The sequence below is a fragment of the Acomys minous genome (genome assembly GCF_964271855.1).
Source record: "Acomys minous genome assembly, chromosome: 12".
In the NCBI taxonomy this organism is placed as follows: Eukaryota; Metazoa; Chordata; class Mammalia; order Rodentia; family Muridae; genus Acomys; species Acomys minous.
In genome coordinates this window covers 86,878,486-86,898,137 of record NC_140493.1, presented here as the reverse complement: position 1 = coordinate 86,898,137, position 19,652 = coordinate 86,878,486, and the positions used below count along the sequence as shown (strand labels likewise).

The 19,652-nt window shown below is 55.0% G+C and overlaps 1 protein-coding gene across 32 annotated transcripts in view; it reads left to right on the top strand.

The window, feature by feature from the left end:
- Positions 1-1,021: 1,021 nt before the first annotated feature.
- CACNA1G (calcium voltage-gated channel subunit alpha1 G) overlaps positions 1,022-19,652 on the top strand; it is a 68,172-nt gene continuing 49,541 nt past the window's right edge. For 16 of the 32 annotated variants that reach the window (XM_084750757.1, XM_084750752.1, XM_084750758.1 and 13 more), the window contains exons 1-8: positions 9,045-9,154; positions 9,364-9,497; positions 9,821-9,918; positions 12,032-12,191; positions 13,197-13,497; positions 13,740-13,832; positions 15,938-16,721; positions 18,450-18,847. In XM_084750757.1, coding sequence (XP_084606883.1) covers positions 9,062-9,154; positions 9,364-9,497; positions 9,821-9,918; positions 12,032-12,191; positions 13,197-13,497; positions 13,740-13,832; positions 15,938-16,721; positions 18,450-18,847 — 2,061 coding nt within the window. In that variant the 5' untranslated portion in view covers positions 9,045-9,061. Of the gene's footprint in view, positions 2,039-9,035; positions 9,155-9,363; positions 9,498-9,820; positions 9,919-12,031; positions 12,192-13,196; positions 13,498-13,739; positions 13,833-15,937; positions 16,722-18,449; positions 18,848-19,652 lie in introns of those variants that run through there. The other 16 variants (XM_084750766.1, XM_084750763.1, XM_084750764.1 and 13 more) reach the window with 5 other exon arrangements.

Here is a 19,652-nt window from a genome sequence, read left to right as displayed (position 1 = left end):
CCTTAAGCCATATGGGGATCGAGGGGAGAAACTGAGGCACGGAGTGCAGCTTTGCTGGATGAAGTTGGTAAAGCTCAGCTCTAGGTGTCATTCTCTCCCACAACACTCAAGGCCCACAGGGGCCTTCGCAGGCCACCCTCACTTTGGGGCTGCAGGTGACCCAGGCTCTACCATCTGGTGCCACTCATGCTGGCTACAGTCCCCCCCCCCCCGCATGAAGCCCCCGAGAGGAATCTCCATCCTTCAAAGATCGCTAGAAGCAGGTGAAGATGCTCAAAGCATCATTGAGAAGGCCTGCGAGGTAGAGTTAAGCTGGTGTCAATATATTAGAAGTGGACCTGGGGGACCTGGACCAGTAAACCTAAGAGGGTGGTGAAGAACACTCCCAGACCACGCCCACCTTTTATCTTTCCGTCTTCATTTTCTGCAGACAGTCCCCTTCCAGGCTCAAACACCAGACATTCCACTTTTCTTCCCTTTCCCCAGTCTAGCTCCCAGGTTCAAACACAGAGTGGGTAATTAACCAGGTGGGGAGTCAGGTTTCGCTGGGAGACCCCCGTAACACTCCTAACTCCTGTGACTCCTGTTTCACTTCTTTTCCATCACTGCTTAGAGCTAAGTTCTGGCGTCTGGCTGCTGTCCAATTCGGGGGGTCCTGGACAAAAGCTGTTAGAAACCCATAGGACTACCCCAGGACCCTATGCCAAACACTCTTGATTTCTCGAGGCTCCCTCCAGGGGAATCCCAGAGACCCCAGAGACCAATAGAAAAGTAGGTTCGGTCTGGGCAACTGTCTGATCGCACTCAGCCTTCGGGAGCGAACCCAGGGGCAAGAGGAGGGTAGAAAGGCGGTCCTGGTTTTGGGGTGGGAACAGAATTCCAGCTGTGGTTCTCTCCTCGGGTACCCCCTCCCGCACTGGCACGGCGGCCGACCAATGGAAGGGCGGCTCTGGACCGGTGACGCACGGCGATTGGCTGTGAGGTTGGCTGGGGAGAGGCGGGGCCGAGGCTTGAAGTTGGAGTGAGGGATCCAGCTGTGGTGTGCGCCGGGCTCCTCGCCGCCGCTTTAGCTCGCTCGCTCGCTCGCTCGCTCAGCGTCTCGGCCGGAGGAGGAGGCAGTGGCGCCGGCGACAGCTACGGCAACGGCAGCCACGGCGGCGGCGGCGGCGACATCTCCGCCTCCACCCCCGCCCGGGACGGCCCCCCACGGTCTCCCCGCCCCTCCCGGTCCTCTAACCCGCCGCGGGGCGGAGGAAGGAGCCAGCCCCCACCCCCTCCAAACCCACCCCCAAAGAGATCCCTCCTCCCCTCCCCCCGCCGCCTCTGGCGCGGAGCCGGGACGATGCTGACCCCTTAGATCCAGCTCCAGCAGCGCCGAGGGAAGAGGGGGCTCCCCTCCCCGGACCCCCGCCCTCCACCGGTTGGCCCTTTTTTCCTCCCCCCCCCTCTTGGGGGCTGCTTCGCCGAAGGTAGCGCCGATTCGGGCAACCGGAGCCTGGGCGCGAAGCGAAGAAGCCGGAACAAAGTGAGGGGAAGCCGGCGGGCTAGTCGGGGAGCCCCCGGGAACCCAGGGGAAGCGGGACTCTCGCCAGGCGGGGCTTCCCTGAGACCCGGAGCCCCGCGGGCAGCATGCCCCTGAGGGCAGGGGAAGCTGGGCTGAACTGGCCCTCCTGGGGGCTCAACAAGCTCTCTAGAGCCCCCCACATGCTCCCCCACCGGGGTCCCCCGGTTGCGTGAGGACACTTCCTCTGAGGGGCTCCGCTCGCCCCTCTTCGGACCCCCGGGGCCCCGGCTGGCCAAAGGATGGACGAGGAGGAGGATGGAGCGGGCGCCGAGGAATCGGGGCAGCCCCGGAGCTTCGCGCGTCTCAACGACCTGTCTGGTGCCGGGGTCCAGCAGGGACCAGGGTCGACTGAAAAGGACCCGGGCAGCGCGGACTCCGAGGCGGAGGGGTTGCCGTACCCGGCGTTGGCCCCGGTGGTTTTCTTCTACTTGAGCCAGGACAGCCGCCCGCGGAGCTGGTGTCTCCGCACGGTCTGTAATCCATATCCTTCGGGGCACCGCGATGGGCCGGACTAGGGGGTCCATAGGGGGGCGGGCCGTGTTGCCACAGGGGACCGAAAGCCAGGTGAGTTGGAGAAGTGAGCCTGTACTGTGACAGTTGAGAGGGGACTGCTTAGGAGGGGAGGGGGCGTCCGAGTAGAAGCGGAAACTGGTGGGTACCCCAGACGAGCCCCACCTCCGAATACACACACCTCAGTCTTCCTTGGGCGGGGGTGGGGGGTGGGGGGCTTGAAATCCAAGCTGGGAAAAGAGAGGCGACCTGACCCTCTGGTACGCAGCTGGATACTCTACAGATGTGGGCAGAGGAGGGTCGTCATCCTCCAGATGTGGGCAGCTTCAGGAGCCTGGGCTCTGTATTCCGTCAGCCCGCCCGCCGCGGGTTAGCGAGCTGGGTTTGGTTTTCGAGTTTGGGGGCAGGGGTGGAGAGGAAGCTGCGGGGACGGAGGAGGGGAGACCGCAATCTCCTGGGGTTTCCTTATGCCCCCGCCCCAAACTTTGCGGCGGATTCTAGGGTCTAGCCCTCTGACCTGGTCCTTAAGACTGAGGTTTTTACTGACCTAGCGGGAAATGGGGAGCAGGTCCTGTCCCCCCAACACCCTCCCAATCCGCGGGTTGGAGGCACAACAAGGAGATTTCGGCGGCGGCTGATGTCAGGGGTGCAGAACGAGAACAAGATGTGACGAAGGGGGAGCTGTCTGCCCCCAGAACTGGACTGGAGCCCCTTTAGAGAGAGCCCAGTGCAGTCATCACCCTCCTCACCTCAATTCTTTATCTGATGTCTAGTGCCTAAGGTTAGGTTGGGGAGTTTTGTGCTGGTTTTTTTCCCCCCTTGGGCGCGGGAGGGGGGAGAGACTGACAAGAGCTCCGGCAAGTGGGGGATGGGACTAAGCTTGTCCACACTACGCCTCCCTTTCACAAATCAGAGTGTTCCAGCTTATGGTAGACCAGGTATAGGAAACCGCAGTCGTCTGAAAGTGTTGGGCGGGGGGGGGGGGGGGGGGAGGTTTGAGGAGGACGGACCACGATGTTCACTAAGGAAGACTGAGGTCGGGCACCCCAAGCCTAGTCTTCTGGATGGGTTTTGGGAGCACATGCCCCACATTCCTGGCAGATGAATTTTGCTCCCCACTCTCACCTCTGACTAGCCTGGCATGGTCAGGGAACCTAGTCCTCCTAAAACCCGTAGCACAAAGCACTGGTTTGATTGACATCCAGCTCTGGGGTACCGGAAAGGTAGAGGTCGGCTGTACTGCTATCCCAGTAACCCGACAGCCTCTTCTGAGTCTCTTCTTTTAGCCCAGACGTTCTCTGGGACTCAGGGTGGGAGATTCCAGGTTTACTCTGTGGCGGCTGAGAGCCCAAATCGGGCTCTGCTTTGGAGAACAGGGGCAGTGGGAAGCTTGCTGCCGCCCTCTGCAGCGCTGCTGCCTCTAGTGCGCAAAGCAGGATATAAGCTGAGTGCCCCCACCCCCTGCTCTACACTCTGTGAGTCTTTGAGAAGCTCCCCTAACCACCCCTCCCAATCCTTTGCCCCTTCCTTTCTCTCTGAGCTGAAGAAAGGAGAGTAGCGGGCTGTGAGGTCTGTGGTCTCTAACTACTATCCTGAATTATGAGCCTCCATCCCAAGGTCCCCATCTCTGTGGCAGAGATGGAGATGGGAAAGGAAGCCCTCTTCACCCCTAACCTCACTATGAATGGGGAGCCTCCAGCAGTCCCTGTTTTCTCTTTCTCAGGAGTCCTAGGGGTGTATGGAAGATCTTGTCTCCTCTCTCCTTATATACCCCCTAGGGTATATAAAACAGAGCTTTTGGCAAGCATCTCTGCCCACTCTCTGCCCTAATCTCCAGGTGGAGGATCTGAAGGGAAACGCTTTCCTGGAAGGAGATAAGTAGCCAAGCTTGCAAGAGGGAAGAGAGGTGGAAGTCTAGTGTTCATCTTGAGGTTAGGGGAGCAGGGCCCAAACTGGGGAGTTGCGGTTTGGGGTGTGTATACCTATCTCCCTATATCTAGACCAGCTAGAAGAGCGTTTTCTTGGTCGAGGGTCTTGCCTGGACTAATACCCGCATTGTGCCCATCCTACCCAAGTCACAAGGGCAAGTTTGCCGCCCCCTTAGCCTTCTCACTTCTCTCTTTCTCATGTCTGCGAGGCGTCCGTTGGCTTCCGGAGTCCATAATGTGGGTCACGAAGACACTGATCTGAGGGGCTGGAGGACAGTCTTCCTCTCCCCAATTAACTGAAGCTAATCAGTCTTTTTCTTACCATACTTTTCGTGGCCCCTTCCTCTTGCCGCCTCATTAGGAGGCCAGATTTCCTAGAGTGGAGATCTAGATGCAGGTAGGAAGGGTGTATGTGTGTGTGTGTGTGTGTGTGTGTGTGTGTGTGTGTGTGTGTGGTGTTTTAGGGGGAGACAACCAAAGGAAGAAGGGACACAAAAGTATATATGTTCCTGTACTGGTTAGTGCAGGGGACATGGTCCCAAATCATCCCCCAGGCAGGCTACTGCCTCCCAGGTTACAGGGGAATGCTGGCCTTTGCAGTGTGTTTCTTACAGTGTGCGGGGCGGGCGTGCGTTTTCCCCTCCCAGGAAGGAGTTCCTGAGCATTCCCTCTCGGGCTGTTGTGTCACATCTGGAAGTTTGTGTAGGAGTTTCTCCAAGCTCGGAGCCCAGCACAGCTTTTTCTCATTTGGAAATCACAGGCTGGCATTTGGGATGCTGAGGGGGGGGGGGAGAGGGAGGAGGAGTGGGAGGGGGGCCAGAGAAGGCGAGGGGAGCCTGCCAGGAGAAGGGGGAGGCCTGAGAGGCAAGAGTCCTAATGGCTTCCAGAAGTGAACGTGAGTGTGGGGCTGTGCGTCACTGTGTGTGTGTGAGTGTGTGTGTGAGTGTGTGCCTCCAGGAGGGAGGAGGCCCTAGGAATTTCTGTAGTTTTCCTTGCCATTGTCCCAGTGCCCCAAGTCCTCCGATTCTTCCCAAGGGAAGATTCACAATTGGGTCCCCAGAGGAAGTGTGTGTGTGTGTGTGTGTGTGTGTGTGTGTGTGTGTGGTGTGTGGTGTGTGTATACACACACATAAGGGGATTGCTTGAATTTCATATGTTCCCTCGTCCCATTTCCAAACCCTAGACCAGCCGGAGAGAAGAGCTGGGGCAGAGAATTAAGTGGAACTGGGGAGCGGGTGGCAGAGGATCTTTGGCAATCTGTCCCAGATCCTCCTATCTTCTGGGTCATATTGACTCCTTTGCACGCACTCTGTTCCACTGCTGGGGGACTCCCCATCACCCCTAGTGCCAGTTGGAGCCATTCCTGGGATTACCCCTCCACCCTGCCCCCCTTCTGTTGCTCCCGCCCCAGCTCTCACCCCGCCCTGCTTGCCTTAGCCGGGATGGTGACAGACATACTGCTCACACACGCAGACATGCGTGCGCGCACTTGTGTGCGCGGATACACACACACACACACACACACACACACACACACACACACACACACACGAGTCACAGACCTTTGAATCAGCTTTCTGGCCTATTTCCCCTCCCAAAGATTCCGGTGGCCTTCTTTCTCTTGTGTCTCCTGTCTCCTGTCTCTGGGTGGGGCTGGCTGCCTTTCGGGCAGGCTTCAGTTTTCAGTTTAGTTGGAAACCTCTCTCCCCACACACCCACACACGGGAGCAGGGGGTGCATAGGGAAAGAGGGTAGTTAGCAGGAGGGGGCCTCTGTTGGGGATTCCCTTTTTCTGGAGGAAAAAAAATTAAGCACAGGCCATCAGGCTGTACCCTGGAACCTTCTTATACTCCAGGGAGCATTGGATCTCATAGATTACCAGCCTCTTTGTGTGATGGGTGAGGCAAGGTCCTCCCCCCCCCCATCCCCCAACTCTTACTAGAAGGCCAGAATTCCTGGGTCCAGGCCAATTTCCTCCTCAGTGTTCCTTAGTCTCACATTTCCAGACTTCTGGGAGGGAGAGAGGCAGCTAGAAGGCCTGCTTGCTGTCTGGGTTCACACTCTGGGCCCAGGGCCTTAGATCTATGGTTGCCAATCTAGGCAAAAGCTCTGTCTAGATTAAAAAAACAAAAAGCCTATGGAGAAGACTCATTTGTGGATATAACATGCTCTATTTCCCTCTCCCAGGAAGGCGGGGAGGGGTGTCGGGCGGGGGGGGGGGGGATGGTTGAGAGGTCCTCTTTTGCCATTCTCTTCTTCTCTGCTTTTGATGGTGGGTTGTGGGGTGGAGAAAGATCCTCCTCTCTCCTGCTCCCACCCTTTGGGATCCACTCCAGCCCGGACAGTCACCATAGCAACAGTAGACATGTGACCGCACAGGTCTCTCATAGTCACTATGGCAACCAGTGTCCCCCGTTCCCTTGGTTACCATGGGGATCTGTCACATGGTTCCCCCCCCCCCCAAACCTGATAACCTGTGGGTCTCCCTGCTTCTCTTTCCTTGCATGAGGACAAGAGAGCAGTCTGGGCAAGGAATGTGTAGTGGGGGGGGGGGGCTGTCTCTTTAATTACCATGGCAACAAATCCACACCACCTGGTGACACATTCTCTGGTTGTCATGGCAACTGAAGAACATCACACAGTGACATACTGCCATGTTCCCAAGGAAACAAGCCCCACCCTGAGGAGGGTGAAAGACCCCCCTTTTTAGATATTCCGTTATTCAGATTGTTTTAGGTTTGCCAGTCCCTTTATACTTACCTACAGTGACGGGGAAGCTCTAGCACAGAGGATGTTGTATATACTTGGGTGCAGACTGGATTGCCGAGGGATCTGGAGAAGGGACTTTTGGTTCAGAGCCTGATATAGGGTTGTCCGAGGTTCCAGTTCTCCGTGAGGTCAATTCCGTTCCTCCTTATCTCACGGTTAAGGAAAAGCAGCAGGAAAACATGAATGAAGAGGCACATCTGGCTTCTAGATAGGCAGATATGACAGATAGATGCATTAATGCATCCACTCATTCTTCCTGATCAGTTACTATGGACTACATGTTACACTGGGCTCTGTAGTGTGGGTGTTGTTAAGGATGTAGCAGAGTCCCCTTGTCTGCTAGGAGCCCATAGCCAGCAAGAGAGAAGAGCCGAACACATGGGTGACTTAACTCGGAAGAGTCACTGTCATTGGATATCCAAAAAGATATCCTGGAGCCCTTCTCCCCGACCAGCGTTCTTAAGGGCTCCTCCTAGACCCTGCTTCTCCTGCAGGGAGGAGTGGGCCAGCTTGGAGGAAACAGACCAGTTATTAAAGGTAATTGAGTCCTTTCCTTTCCAAGTGGTGGCTTCCTCCCTGTCCTCCCCCCTCCCCCCTTTTCCAACGTGACCCCTGGCTGACCCCCATTCTGGAGAGAAATCTGTGGGCTACATTCAGGAAAACAGCCACATAGAAACACATTCATTTCCCCTCTCACCTACTTGCCCGATTCAAAGCAAGGGTTTGATTTGATTTTTCACTCTTGCTCTTTTAAGGGACAGATATTAGGAAAACGGAAAGGTCTTAGGACTTCTAGGGTGTTAGGCACAAGTGGTGACACAGATGTGCACCCAAGAGAAAAGAGCCTGACTAACAGGAATGACGAGAGCTTCAAGGTAGCTGAGAGAGAGAGGTCAGGGTTGGAGATTCAGCACAGAGGTGGGGTACGGTGGGGGCCAGCTGGGTGGATGAGTTTTAGATCTCTGAACCAATCGGTTCTTCATGCCTTCTCATTCCAGAAGCAAGGCTAAGACAGGAAGGGTCGGTTTCGGGGCCTGAGTGGACTGGCAGCAGGCAGCCACAACCCTCTCTTCTTTCTCTTCTAAACTCTGCTTGTCTCTGGTTTCTTTGCTCTTTCTGCCTCGTATTTTTCCATGAGGAAATTAGGCTGTCTGGTTGTATATCTATGGGGGCCAGGGCCTGGAACATTCTTTAGCCAGAGGTCATCTTGTATATCCTAATGCCAGTGGACTGAAGGTAAACCACCCAACAGAACTCATCATGCATAAAGTCTCATGCTTTAGGAAGAATTCCCTCTGTTCTTGGCTGCTGGGTCAGAAGGTACAAGAGAGAGAGAGAGAGAGAGAGAGAGATGGCGGCAGCCTGGCCTCACAGTGTACGGCTACTGTGCACTCTATACAGCCGGCGATTGTGCTGAGCGCTGGGCCTGGCATAGACTGTAGTCTTGATCCAAAAGTGATGGATGCGACTAAAGGCTGAAGACTTTGAGAAGTCAGGGAGCTGATGGTTGGAGAGAGAGCCCCCAGGGGGGCTCCTGTGAAGTGCTGGGAGTGGGGTGGAGGGTGGGGCTGGGGGGCTGCAGATGTGGGCTTTCTTGTCAGGTACCAGGAGGGTGATCATGAGTCCCCACCCTCCTGCCTCGCCTGCCTGAGACGTTGTGCCGCAGAGAAGAAAGCAGAGTAGACAGAGAGCTTGGAAGCCTCCCGTCTCATCCTGGCTTCTTGAGCAAGTTTGGCACATGACTTGGCTTCAGCTCTCTGGGTCTTGATGTCCTTGGGGTGTGTGTGTGGGGGGGGGAGGGATGAAACGATCCACCCTGTGAGGCTTCATGGGGCTGTTGTGAGCAGCAGTCGTGGCACTGTGTGAAAGTGCGTGGTAAACTGTAAGTCGGGCTTAATCCGACTGTAGGTTTGTGTAACACATTCGCATACATTATCTCACTTGCTTCTCACATCTACCCAGTGAGGTAGGGAGAGGAGGGACCAGATTCACAGCAAACTCCTGGAGCCTGGCATTTCCACAGACCCAGAATCGATTCTATTCCCTACATGGCTTGGGCAAATAGTCAGGGTATTTATGGCTTTCTCCACCTTATAAACGAGGAGGACGGGGCACAGGGAGATAAAATGACCACGGTAGGCCCGGACCCACCCATTTCACTTGTGTTCCCAAAGGCATCGGGGCGGTCATTGACAGGTAGCGAGTGTCGGGTATGGCATGGGAGGCAGGTCAGCACAGGCTCTGGATTGCTGTTTCCTTGACACCTGATACCTGGTTCGAGCGCATCAGCATGTTGGTCATTCTTCTGAATTGTGTGACTCTGGGTATGTTCAGGCCGTGTGAGGACATTGCCTGTGACTCCCAGCGCTGCCGGATCTTGCAGGTGAGTGGCGTGTGTGTGTGTGTGTGTGTGTGTGTGTGTGTGTGTGTGTGTGTGTGTGTGTGTATTAGAGGAAGGAGTGAGTGGCTCTCTCGGAACCTAATGCCCTGATCTGTTTTACCAAAAGCCCTGATCCACCCGCTGGGCTCTGGGTGGGTTGCTGTGTCCTCCTTTCTCCTCAGTTTCAGCAGTCCCCCTCCTTCCCACTTTAGGCCTTCGATGACTTCATCTTCGCCTTCTTTGCCGTGGAAATGGTGGTGAAGATGGTGGCCTTGGGCATCTTTGGGAAGAAATGTTACCTGGGAGACACTTGGAACCGGCTGGACTTCTTCATCGTTATTGCAGGGTGAGGGCTTGGGTTTGGGTGGGAGAGCAGTGGGCAGATCTCTTGCTTTTCTGGCTGTCCCACTCAGCCAAGGCCACCTGCTTGCAGTGCTCTGGCCTGCCCTCTGAATCCCACAGTCTTCCTTCTTTGTGTCTGAGGAGACTGTCACTGCTTTGGGGTGTCCCTGGGCCCTAGACAGAGAGCTGATCTTCAGCCTCCCTTGGTGGAGGAGAGGGGAGAGTCCTAGGTCATCCTGCCGTCTCCCAGCAGGATTCTTCACTGGCCTCTTTCACATGGAGTTGGCCTCAAACTCAAAGGGCCTCCTTCCTGGCCCCTCCCCACAGGATGCTGGAGTATTCGCTGGACCTGCAGAACGTCAGCTTCTCTGCAGTCAGGACAGTCCGTGTGCTGCGACCGCTCAGGGCCATTAACCGCGTGCCCAGTGAGTGACCCCTTAGCCCTCACCCCTGGACAGAGGGCCCTCATAGGAAATGTGGCACATGCATCATGACCCAGACCGTTTGAAGCTGAGACAGAAAAGGGCTCAGTAGGGACCCAGTCAGAGCCCCCAAGCCTGGTGGTATCTCTAGGAAAGCTACTTGGGAAAACCTCCATCCCACTCATTTCAGCTAGGCTTTGGACAAGAATCTTAGAAACATTTCAGATGACCCCTTCCCAGGGGGAATAAAGGTGGGTGGGGTCCAGTGGGGAGACTACCAGACTAGCAGGAGGGGACACAAAGTGCCAGTGGCCTTTTGGGGGGTTTCGTTGGTGCACTAAATACGACTTCTCTCAAGACAAGGCCGCTGCACGCCTTACCCTCTGGCTGTGGTTGCAAGCAAACACACACACACACACACACACACACACACACCCTCCAACTCTTGCAGTGACTGCCGGCACCATTATCTAAATTAAACCGCATTGGTTTCTGGAGCCAGCAAAGGTTTGGCAGCTCCAGCTCCCTTGATGTTCTGCCCCTCCCCCCTTTGCAGGCCCCCTTAGCAAATCCTCAACCTACACATGCTGCAGATGGTCCTCACAGGGGCCTCAGGATGGGGCACTGTGCCTGACTTTATGCCTGATGCTGCAGTAGCCTCCTGTGTGCGTGTGTGTGTGTGTGTGTGTGTGTGTGTGTGTGTGTGTCTGCATCTGTGTGTGCATGCATGTATGTGTGGTCTGTGTATGTCTGTGTGTGTGTGTGTGTGGTCTGTGTGTGTGTCTGCGTGTGTGTGTGTGTGTGTGTGTGTGTGTGTGTGTGTGTGATGCAGTTATCTCTGGGAGGGCAGAGCTGCTGAGCGAGCCTGGGGTCTGCGTGGTGTTTGGATGGCGCTTGGTGCTAACCGAAAATCCAGAAGAGAGGTGTGGCTGGCCTCCTCCCTCAGGTGACAGCTACTAGATTGATAGACCTCAGAGTAACTCCTGCTGTAATTCCCTTAATGCAAGCCCTGAGGAATTGATCCCAGTTGGAGCTCCGAGGAGCTGAAGGGGGATGGGAAGAGCTGGGGGGAGGGGCAGGGGAGACAAGGACTGGCTGACTGGTCAGGGTCAGGTGGCTGTAGACACCAGGGAGGTTCATCAGTGGCTGTGTTCCTGTTGTTTAGAACCTTTGCCCTAGGGGGAGCAAGGGCCACACAACGCACTTTGGGGGTCAAGTGGGCCAATAGAGATCCATCAATTTGACAGGGGCTTTGGAAGTCTGGGTCTCCTGGAAGGCTAGTTCAAGTTTTTGGGCTACTGAGTCCTAGACCTGGAATGAGGAAGAAGAATGGATTCCCTAACAAGGGCTTTTATTTGAGAGTAGGGGGTAGTGGCCTTGCCCCTGGAGGGAGCATTAATGGCTGTACTCCCCAAAAGACAGAGTTATATCTCTTCAGACCCTGATTTCAATATCCGGGCCCAGCAGGAAACACAGGGACCAGGGCTGGGGTATAGAAGTGAGCTTAGAAACGTGGTGAAGCGCTGGTCATCTTGGCTGCCTTCTAGCTTTGCCCCCAGGTCCATCTTAGTTTGCCTAGTGGCCCCCTGGGGCCATCATTTAGGAAGGTCAAGTGACTGTGTCTGGTGAGAGAAGGAGGCGGGAGGGGTGTGTGTGTGTGTGTGTGTGTGTGCCTGTGCCTTGGGGAGCAGGATTTGGAAGCATGAAAGCCTAAATTTAAGCCCTGGCGCCTACATTTAGCAGCTCTCATCCTGAACAAACTCGGCGTCACTCCTGTGAGCCTCAGACTTCTCATCTGTAAATTGGGGGTGATATCATCAGCCCCACGGTGACGCTGGGAGAGCGAGTGAGGTGGGACTCAGAACTTGAGAGGCCTTTGGAAAGCACAGTGCCTCTGGCTAGGTGGTGGCACCATACAACAGTTAATATGGGTGGACCGAGGCGGCTTCAAGGGCTGCCTGGGAGAGTTAGGTGTATCTGCCAGTTTCCTCTCCAGCTTAAACTGGGCCTTCTCAGCATCCCCAGTGGGCCCCCTTGGGGAGGACTGCCAGGCATGTGTCACTCAGCCTAGCTGGGTGAGACTGGAAGCCTCAGCACGTCCCTTCTGCCCCCACAGGCATGCGTATCCTCGTCACGTTGCTGCTGGACACCTTGCCTATGTTGGGCAATGTCCTGCTGCTCTGTTTCTTCGTCTTTTTCATCTTCGGGATCGTTGGCGTCCAGCTGTGGGCAGGGCTTCTTCGAAACCGATGCTTCCTCCCTGAGAATTTCAGCCTGTGAGTGGTAGAGTCGGTGGGTGGTGGACTAGGGAGCTGTGTACCTTAGTGCCTGGCTTCCTGATGCCACTGATATATACCTGTTCTCCATATCTGGCATGCATTTGGCTCTCAAACCACATGAGAATAACCCAGGGGCATTTTTTTAAAGCCCCGATGCCCAGGGACCCTCTTCCAGAGATTCCCACTGCATCGACCTGTGCTTCAACTTGGATCTAGGCATTTTAAAAGCCCCCCTCCACCACCTAGAATCCAAGCAGGTGGTGCCCATATTTACTCTCAGAACTCTGGAGACAGAGTTGGGTAGCTCTCTGACTTACAGGCTGCCTTTGACTACATACTGAGTTCCAGGTCAGCTGTAGATCCATAGAGAGACCTTGCCTCAAAAGGAAGGGAAGGAGGGACGGAGGGAGGGAGGGCGGTTCCTTGAGGCCTAGGGGTATAACTTAGTTGGTAGAGTGCTTACATAGCTACTACTACTACTATACACACACACACACACACACACACACACACACACACACACACACACACACACACACACACGGCTGAGTTTGATCCTCAGCATCCCATAAACTGGATGCTATGGTGAACACCTGTGACCCCAGCACTCAGGGGGCAGAGACAGGAGGATCAGCAGTTCACAATAATTTGGCTACACGGAGTACGAGGCCAGCCTGGAATGCATGAGACAAAGGAAGAAGGGGGCGGATGGAGAAATAAACCCCTCCTGTGATTTTTGGCTTGCAACAATGTTGGGGAAACCACGTCTCTAGAATTGTGGACCTCTCTGGACTTTGAAGTTTCTGAGCAAGCTCCTCATATCCCTCTAGTGCACGCCCATTCCTACCCACAAACCCCTGCTCTGCCCAATCCCCTCTCCCACATTAGGCCTGGCCTGCCCTCTGTGTGTCTGGGTGCACCTACACCAGCCTTTTCTTCCTTGGCTTCTCAGCGGAGAATCCTACTCCCCAGCTTTATCTCTGTCTCGCCCTCACCCTGCAGCCCTCTGAGCGTGGACCTGGAGCCTTACTACCAGACAGAGAATGAGGATGAGAGTCCCTTCATCTGCTCACAGCCGCGGGAGAACGGCATGCGGTCCTGCAGGAGCGTGCCCACGCTGCGTGGGGAAGGTGGTGGAGGCCCTCCCTGTGGTCTGGACTACGAGGCCTATAACAGTTCCAGCAATACCACCTGCGTCAACTGGAACCAATACTATACCAACTGCTCTGCAGGCGAGCACAACCCCTTCAAAGGCGCCATCAACTTTGACAACATCGGCTATGCCTGGATCGCCATCTTCCAGGTGGGGCCACGTGGGCCCAGGGATGTCGCCCAGAACAGTCCCCAGGACAACGTACAACCTGGGAGTGCTCATCCTCAGGGTTAGGGTGATGGCTAGAGCCTTGGTGGAACAGACTGAAGGAGGCTTTAGTGGTCCCCAGCCACAATCAGCTCTCTCTCTCCCTCTCTCTCTCCCTCTCTCTCTCTCTCTCTCTCTCTCTCTCTCTCTCTCTCTCTCTCTCTCTCTCTCTCTCTCCTCCTCAGGTCATCACACTGGAGGGCTGGGTCGACATCATGTACTTTGTGATGGATGCTCATTCCTTCTACAACTTCATCTACTTCATTCTCCTCATCATCGTGAGTGTCTCCTCCAGCCCTCGTGGGAATGGGAGACCGTGGGGGACACACACAGTGAATAGAGGGGAGTCTCATAGGGGTGACGGCATCTGCCATGCCGTGGGAAGGATACCAGGTGAGTTAGGAAGAAATCCAAGATCAAGGCCACCTGCTACTGTCAGGGCCTTCTGCAAGCCATCCTCTTTGAGGACCCATAAAGCGGAGGGTTCTCAAGCCACAGTGCTATCGGTCACCTTCCTTCGGGGTGCTCAGAAATGGCCGAGTGTGCTTCTGACTTCATGAGCCTCTAGGGGAGCACTGCCGGCGTTCTGTTGGAAAAGAGAAAGATGTTAAACGTCCTGAAACGTTTACAAGCAAAGAACCATGCACCCCAAATTCCAACCAGTGTTAAGAAATGCCGTGAGATCTCTTATGCCTTCCAGCTCTGAAATCCCAAGGCTTTATGGAGGCAGAAGACAGGCCAAAGCGGCATCATTTAATCATTTTAATCACTACCAGTCGCTGTTGATGCTTTCATGGCTACTACTTACAGCTGACATTTATTGAGCACTTACTGTGTGCCAGCCACTGCTCCCTGCACTTCCTGAGGGCTGGGCGTCTCATCCTTACCGTGATCTCGTTGCCATCTTTGTTTTTTAAGCAAGGAGGAAGGACCACTTCCCTTCGTTTATCTGCCCCCGCCATGTGCCTTCTCCAGGCTGTGGCGGGCTGTCAATGCTGACATGGCCGTTCTTCTTTATACGCTCCTGCGAGGTGACCGCCTCAGGGATGCTTGGTGGCCCCTGGCTTCTAAGTGAGAACTCAGTGCTCTCGAGGCTTGGCCACTGGTCCAAGATTTTATATATAGGAAGTTAGGGCTAAGGCTGGGTTGTCAGCTCCAGGTTACCAACTCCAACTTTAGCCCTTCCATTTTTTTTTTTTCCTTGTCACCAAAGAGGCCAATTGCAGAGCCAGGTGGAGGGTCAGATACTGAAAGAATGCAATTAAGAGTGAGATTAAGATCTTTCAGGACCCAGGACAAGCTTCCGAGAGGTGAGAACAGAATGTGGCTACTCCCGGGGAGAGATACAGCGTGTAGACTCTGAGAAAGGGCTAGGCTTCCGTAACTTCTTGCCCTGGTGGGAAAGAATGACCAGGCTTGGGGCAAAGCTTGGCTGGGCACCTGTACCATCCCTGATTTTTACCACAAGAGTGAGGCAGGTACTTCCAGCAAGCGGCTCTCAGTCTGATAGATTGTTGCTGTCCTCAGGCTTGCTTGGGTGGGGGGAAGGTAGCCGGGGACATCAGGGGCCTAGTTTCCACCCTCCCACACACCTCCTGAAAATTCTTCCCAAACACTTCTCTGGAATCACACTAGTGAGGCTAATTATCATAATTACTAGGACATGAGCTAGAGTGGAGGAGGGAGAGCCGGCTTTGTCATCGCAAATATTTATTTCTATCATTCAGGCTTGTTGTCTAAACAATTGGTTACCCAGGGTCCTGGGGAAACTGAGGCATGGAGACGGGAACTGAGGAGGGATGATGGGCAAGTCAGAATGGTGGTTTTGTTAGTCTGTAGAGTCCCCCCCTTTTTAGGTGGGGATATTGACGTCCTGTGGTTAAGAGTCTCACCCAAGGTCACAAAGCAAGAATCAAAACGAATGGGAGAATTATAAGTAAATCTCAAAGGGTTAATCCAAGTGGAAGGTCCTGTGTCCTCAGTATTGCGTTCACTTCGGCAGCCTTCTCTCCTAATAGAAACTGGGGAGGTGCCTTCGAGTCTCCATGCATATACACCTTCAAAGTCAGGGAACTGCAAAGTACGCAGCAACACCCTGAACTTCCACTGGGCTTCTGTTTCAGTCTTACCCAACTTGGCCTGTATTAGCTGAGTAATCTCAGGCAACTTTCTTGACCTCTCTGATCTCCAGCTTCATCCACTGCTCAGAGGGGAGGATGCCAGAGTGTCTGCTCCCAATATTATCATGACAATAAAAATAGGATAAGGCCTAGCTTGTCGCAAACTCCATGCCTGGCCCACAGGGACTCCATTGATTGTGGCAGCTGGCGCTGAGATTCGCTTTTCTTCAGGACATCTCTTCTTTCTGTCCCCACCCCTGCAGGTGGGCTCCTTCTTCATGATCAACCTGTGCCTGGTGGTGATTGCCACGCAGTTCTCCGAGACCAAGCAGCGGGAAAGCCAGCTGATGCGGGAGCAGCGCGTACGATTCCTGTCCAATGCTAGCACCCTGGCCAGCTTTTCCGAGCCAGGCAGCTGCTATGAGGAGCTGCTCAAGTACCTGGTGTACATCCTCCGCAAAGCAGCCCGCAGGCTGGCCCAGGTCTCTAGGGCTGTAGGTGTGCGGGCTGGGTTGCTCAGCAGCCCAGTGACCCCTGGTGGGCAGGAGCCCCAGCCCAGTGGCAGCTGCTCTCGCTCACACCGGCGTCTGTCTGTCCACCACCTGGTGCACCACCATCACCACCATCATCACCACTACCACCTGGGTAATGGGACGCTCAGAGTTCCCCGGGCCAGCCCAGAGATCCAGGACAGGGATGCCAATGGGTCTCGCCGGCTCATGCTGCCACCGCCCTCTACACCCACTCCCTCTGGGGGCCCTCCGAGGGGTGCGGAGTCTGTACACAGCTTCTACCATGCCGACTGCCACTTGGAGCCAGTCCGTTGCCAGGCACCCCCTCCCAGGTCCCCATCGGAGGCGTCTGGCAGGACTGTGGGCAGTGGGAAGGTATACCCCACTGTGCATACCAGCCCTCCACCAGAGATGCTGAAGGATAAGGCACTAGTGGAGGTGGCCCCCAGCCCTGGGCCCCCCACCCTCACCAGCCTCAACATCCCACCTGGGCCCTTCAACTCCATGCACAAGCTACTGGAGACACAGAGTACTGGTGAGAGTGTGGGTGGGTGTGCTGGGACCCCACAGTTGGAGCCCGGGTGGTAATTTAGAAGATTAAGGGTCTAGAGTCTCAGGGCCCAGAGCCCAGGGCCCCAGGGCCCAGTTTCCAGCTCCTCACGTTGCCTCTTGTAGCCCTGGCACCTTTCAACCAGTTCCATTATTTCTTTTGAGCCCTAATTGTCTCATCTGTTCAAATGGGAATTATGATTGTTGTACATATTACTGCAACGTAGGGATAATAAGAGCTGCCACACATGGGTACCTACCATGGGCTGCACTCTATGCCTTTGGCCATAACATCTAACTACCGCTGCCCAATGGAGTGCCTGTCACACGCTTTGCAGGCAAGATCGGCTTGAGTCCTCTGGACAGGTTGGTAATAAGCTTACATGCACCCTTGCTGTATGCGTAAGGAAAAGGGTTGGCTAGGAGGATTGGTGAGTGTGACCCTTGAGATCATGTGACCCTGCAGCCCAGTCTGTGTCCTTTGTCCCGGAGGCTCAGCAGGGGGTGGAAAATGGTGTGTGACTGTGGCAGTCTGCTGCCTCACAAGGTGACTGTTGTAAACAGAGAGACCCAGAGAAGGAGCAGCTAGTGCTGAAATCCGGCCTCCCTGTGGGTGGGACATAGGGCAGGCTACCTATGCAGACACAGCCTGGGGCCTGTGTTTCAGGGAGGATGTGGTGACAGAAAGCAATGGGATAAGCGAGATGTCCCCCGGGGACTGGAAAGTGTCGCCACAGAACACAAAGTGAAAGGTTTTTATGCTAGCCCTCCCACTGCCCTGCCACGGGTTCTGCATCAGTCACATCTCACCTACGGTCTTCTACTTCCCGCTGGATAGTAGATAGCATTGAGGGCATCACTACTGTAGGAGCTTACTGCTGTCCTGTGGTACACAGATGCATTCCAGAGGGGCACGTGTCATCTTGTGTCTACTACAGGTCAGGCCTTGAGCCAAGGACTTCCTCACGCTTGCTTTACCTGGGTGCCCTCTGAGGTGTCACTCATATCTCATGTTCTCTGACCCAAACAGGATTTAGATTGGAGGCACATCCCTGTGTGTATTCAGAACATACCCGGTATACATATATGCATGAAGGAAGGGGGAGTTCCATGTGTGTGTATATGAGGGTCTGGCTTACATGCATTTGGGTGTGGTGCCCCTTGCTGGTGTGCGCACATATGTGCGTGGGTCTGGTATATGAACATGGGACGGCATGACTGTTTTGGGGCACACGTGTTTGGTGTGCATGCGTATTGTGGTATATAAATAGCATGTGCTCACTATACATGCGCACAGTATGTATGCATGTGTGTCTGGTCTGTGTGGTGAGAAGTGTGCATGTGTGGGTGGATCCCAAAGGTCCCCCTGGGAAATGCTACTCAGTATCGTGTGGGTGCAGGCCTACACTGCAGGGAAAGGAGATGGTGTAGGTTCCTGGTAGAGAGCTCGTAAGACATAGGGGGCTCTACAGGACCACAAGGGGACATGGTGACTACCTTTCGGCCTCAATCCTAGCATCCTCAGAAGTGACCATCAATTGGGTGCTATCGACACTGGCATCTTTCACTATCAGGAGCACCCCCATTCACGAAGTGCCTAGCACACCCATCACTGGAACCCCAGCCTCCCTCCTCCTCCAGTCTATTCCTTCTGGGGCTGGGGAGCTCCCTGTGAGCACCTTGAACCTCTAATACCTACACTCTTTTGTTCCAGGAGCCTGCCATAGCTCCTGCAAAATTTCTAGCCCTTGCTCCAAGGCAGACAGTGGAGCCTGCGGGCCAGACAATTGCCCCTACTGTGCCCGGACGGGAGCAGGCGAGCCAGAGTCTGCTGACCACGAGATGCCTGACTCAGACAGCGAGGCTGTGTATGAGTTCACACAGGACGCTCAGCATAGTGACCTCCGGGACCCCCACAGCCGACGGCAGCGGCGGCGAAGGCAGCGGCGGCGGAGTCTGGGCCCGGATGCAGAGCCTAGCCCTGTGCTGGCCTTCTGGAGGCTGATCTGTGACACATTCCGGAAGATCGTAGATAGCAAATATTTTGGCCGGGGAATCATGATCGCTATCCTGGTCAATACACTCAGCATGGGCATCGAGTACCACGAGCAGGTAGGGATGGGGCCCCAGCTGGCTCCAGACAACTGCTTCTTCCGTAGCGCTGTCTGTTCCTCTTTGTGTTGGAGTGGCCGGGAGAAGGGGACAGAGAGATGAAGTGATGGGTAGGGTCTCTAGAGGGTGAGCACGACCGATGCTGCATGCTTTCTGAACACGGAGGTTGCCCAGGCAGGCGGCGCAGGTTATGTTCTGTCTGTGAAGGCTTCTCAGAAATGAGAGGCTTTGTGTGCAACAAGCTACCAGAAGAGACTTGGGTCTTTGGGCAAGGCAGGCTAGTAGGTAGAGGGTGATTAGCAAGCAGGAGGGTAATGCAGGTAGACGCGAGGAGGGATTTGGTAGTGTTGAGTGGCTGTGCCTGGGAGAATATCAGGATGCAACAGCAAGGCAGTTTTGGCTTGGCCTCTCAGGACAGAGCCTTGCTGTGAACCAGGGTGGCTCTGGGTAGGTAAGAGTGTCTGCTAATGGCCAGGCAGCTTGAAATCAGTGAGCTTGTGGAGCCGCTCCAAGGAGCAGGGTGTTTAGTCAGGAGAAGAGGAGGCTCAGCAGGCACAATGAGCTGTCTTCAAATATTTGGAGGACTGTCATGTGGAAGAGAGAAGCTTGTTCTGTGGGTCGACAGGATCTGGGCTGAGGAGAGGAAGCTACCTCCAAGCTGTGCAGGTGGAATGTGTGGCCATGTTTGGTTTTTTTGGGGGGTGCGGGGCACGGGGAGGGCAAGGGGAAACTCCACTGGCCTGCACACAGATGCTGGGCTGTCTGTCTGAAGAGACTAGCCAGTGGTACTGTGTGGAGGTCCTTC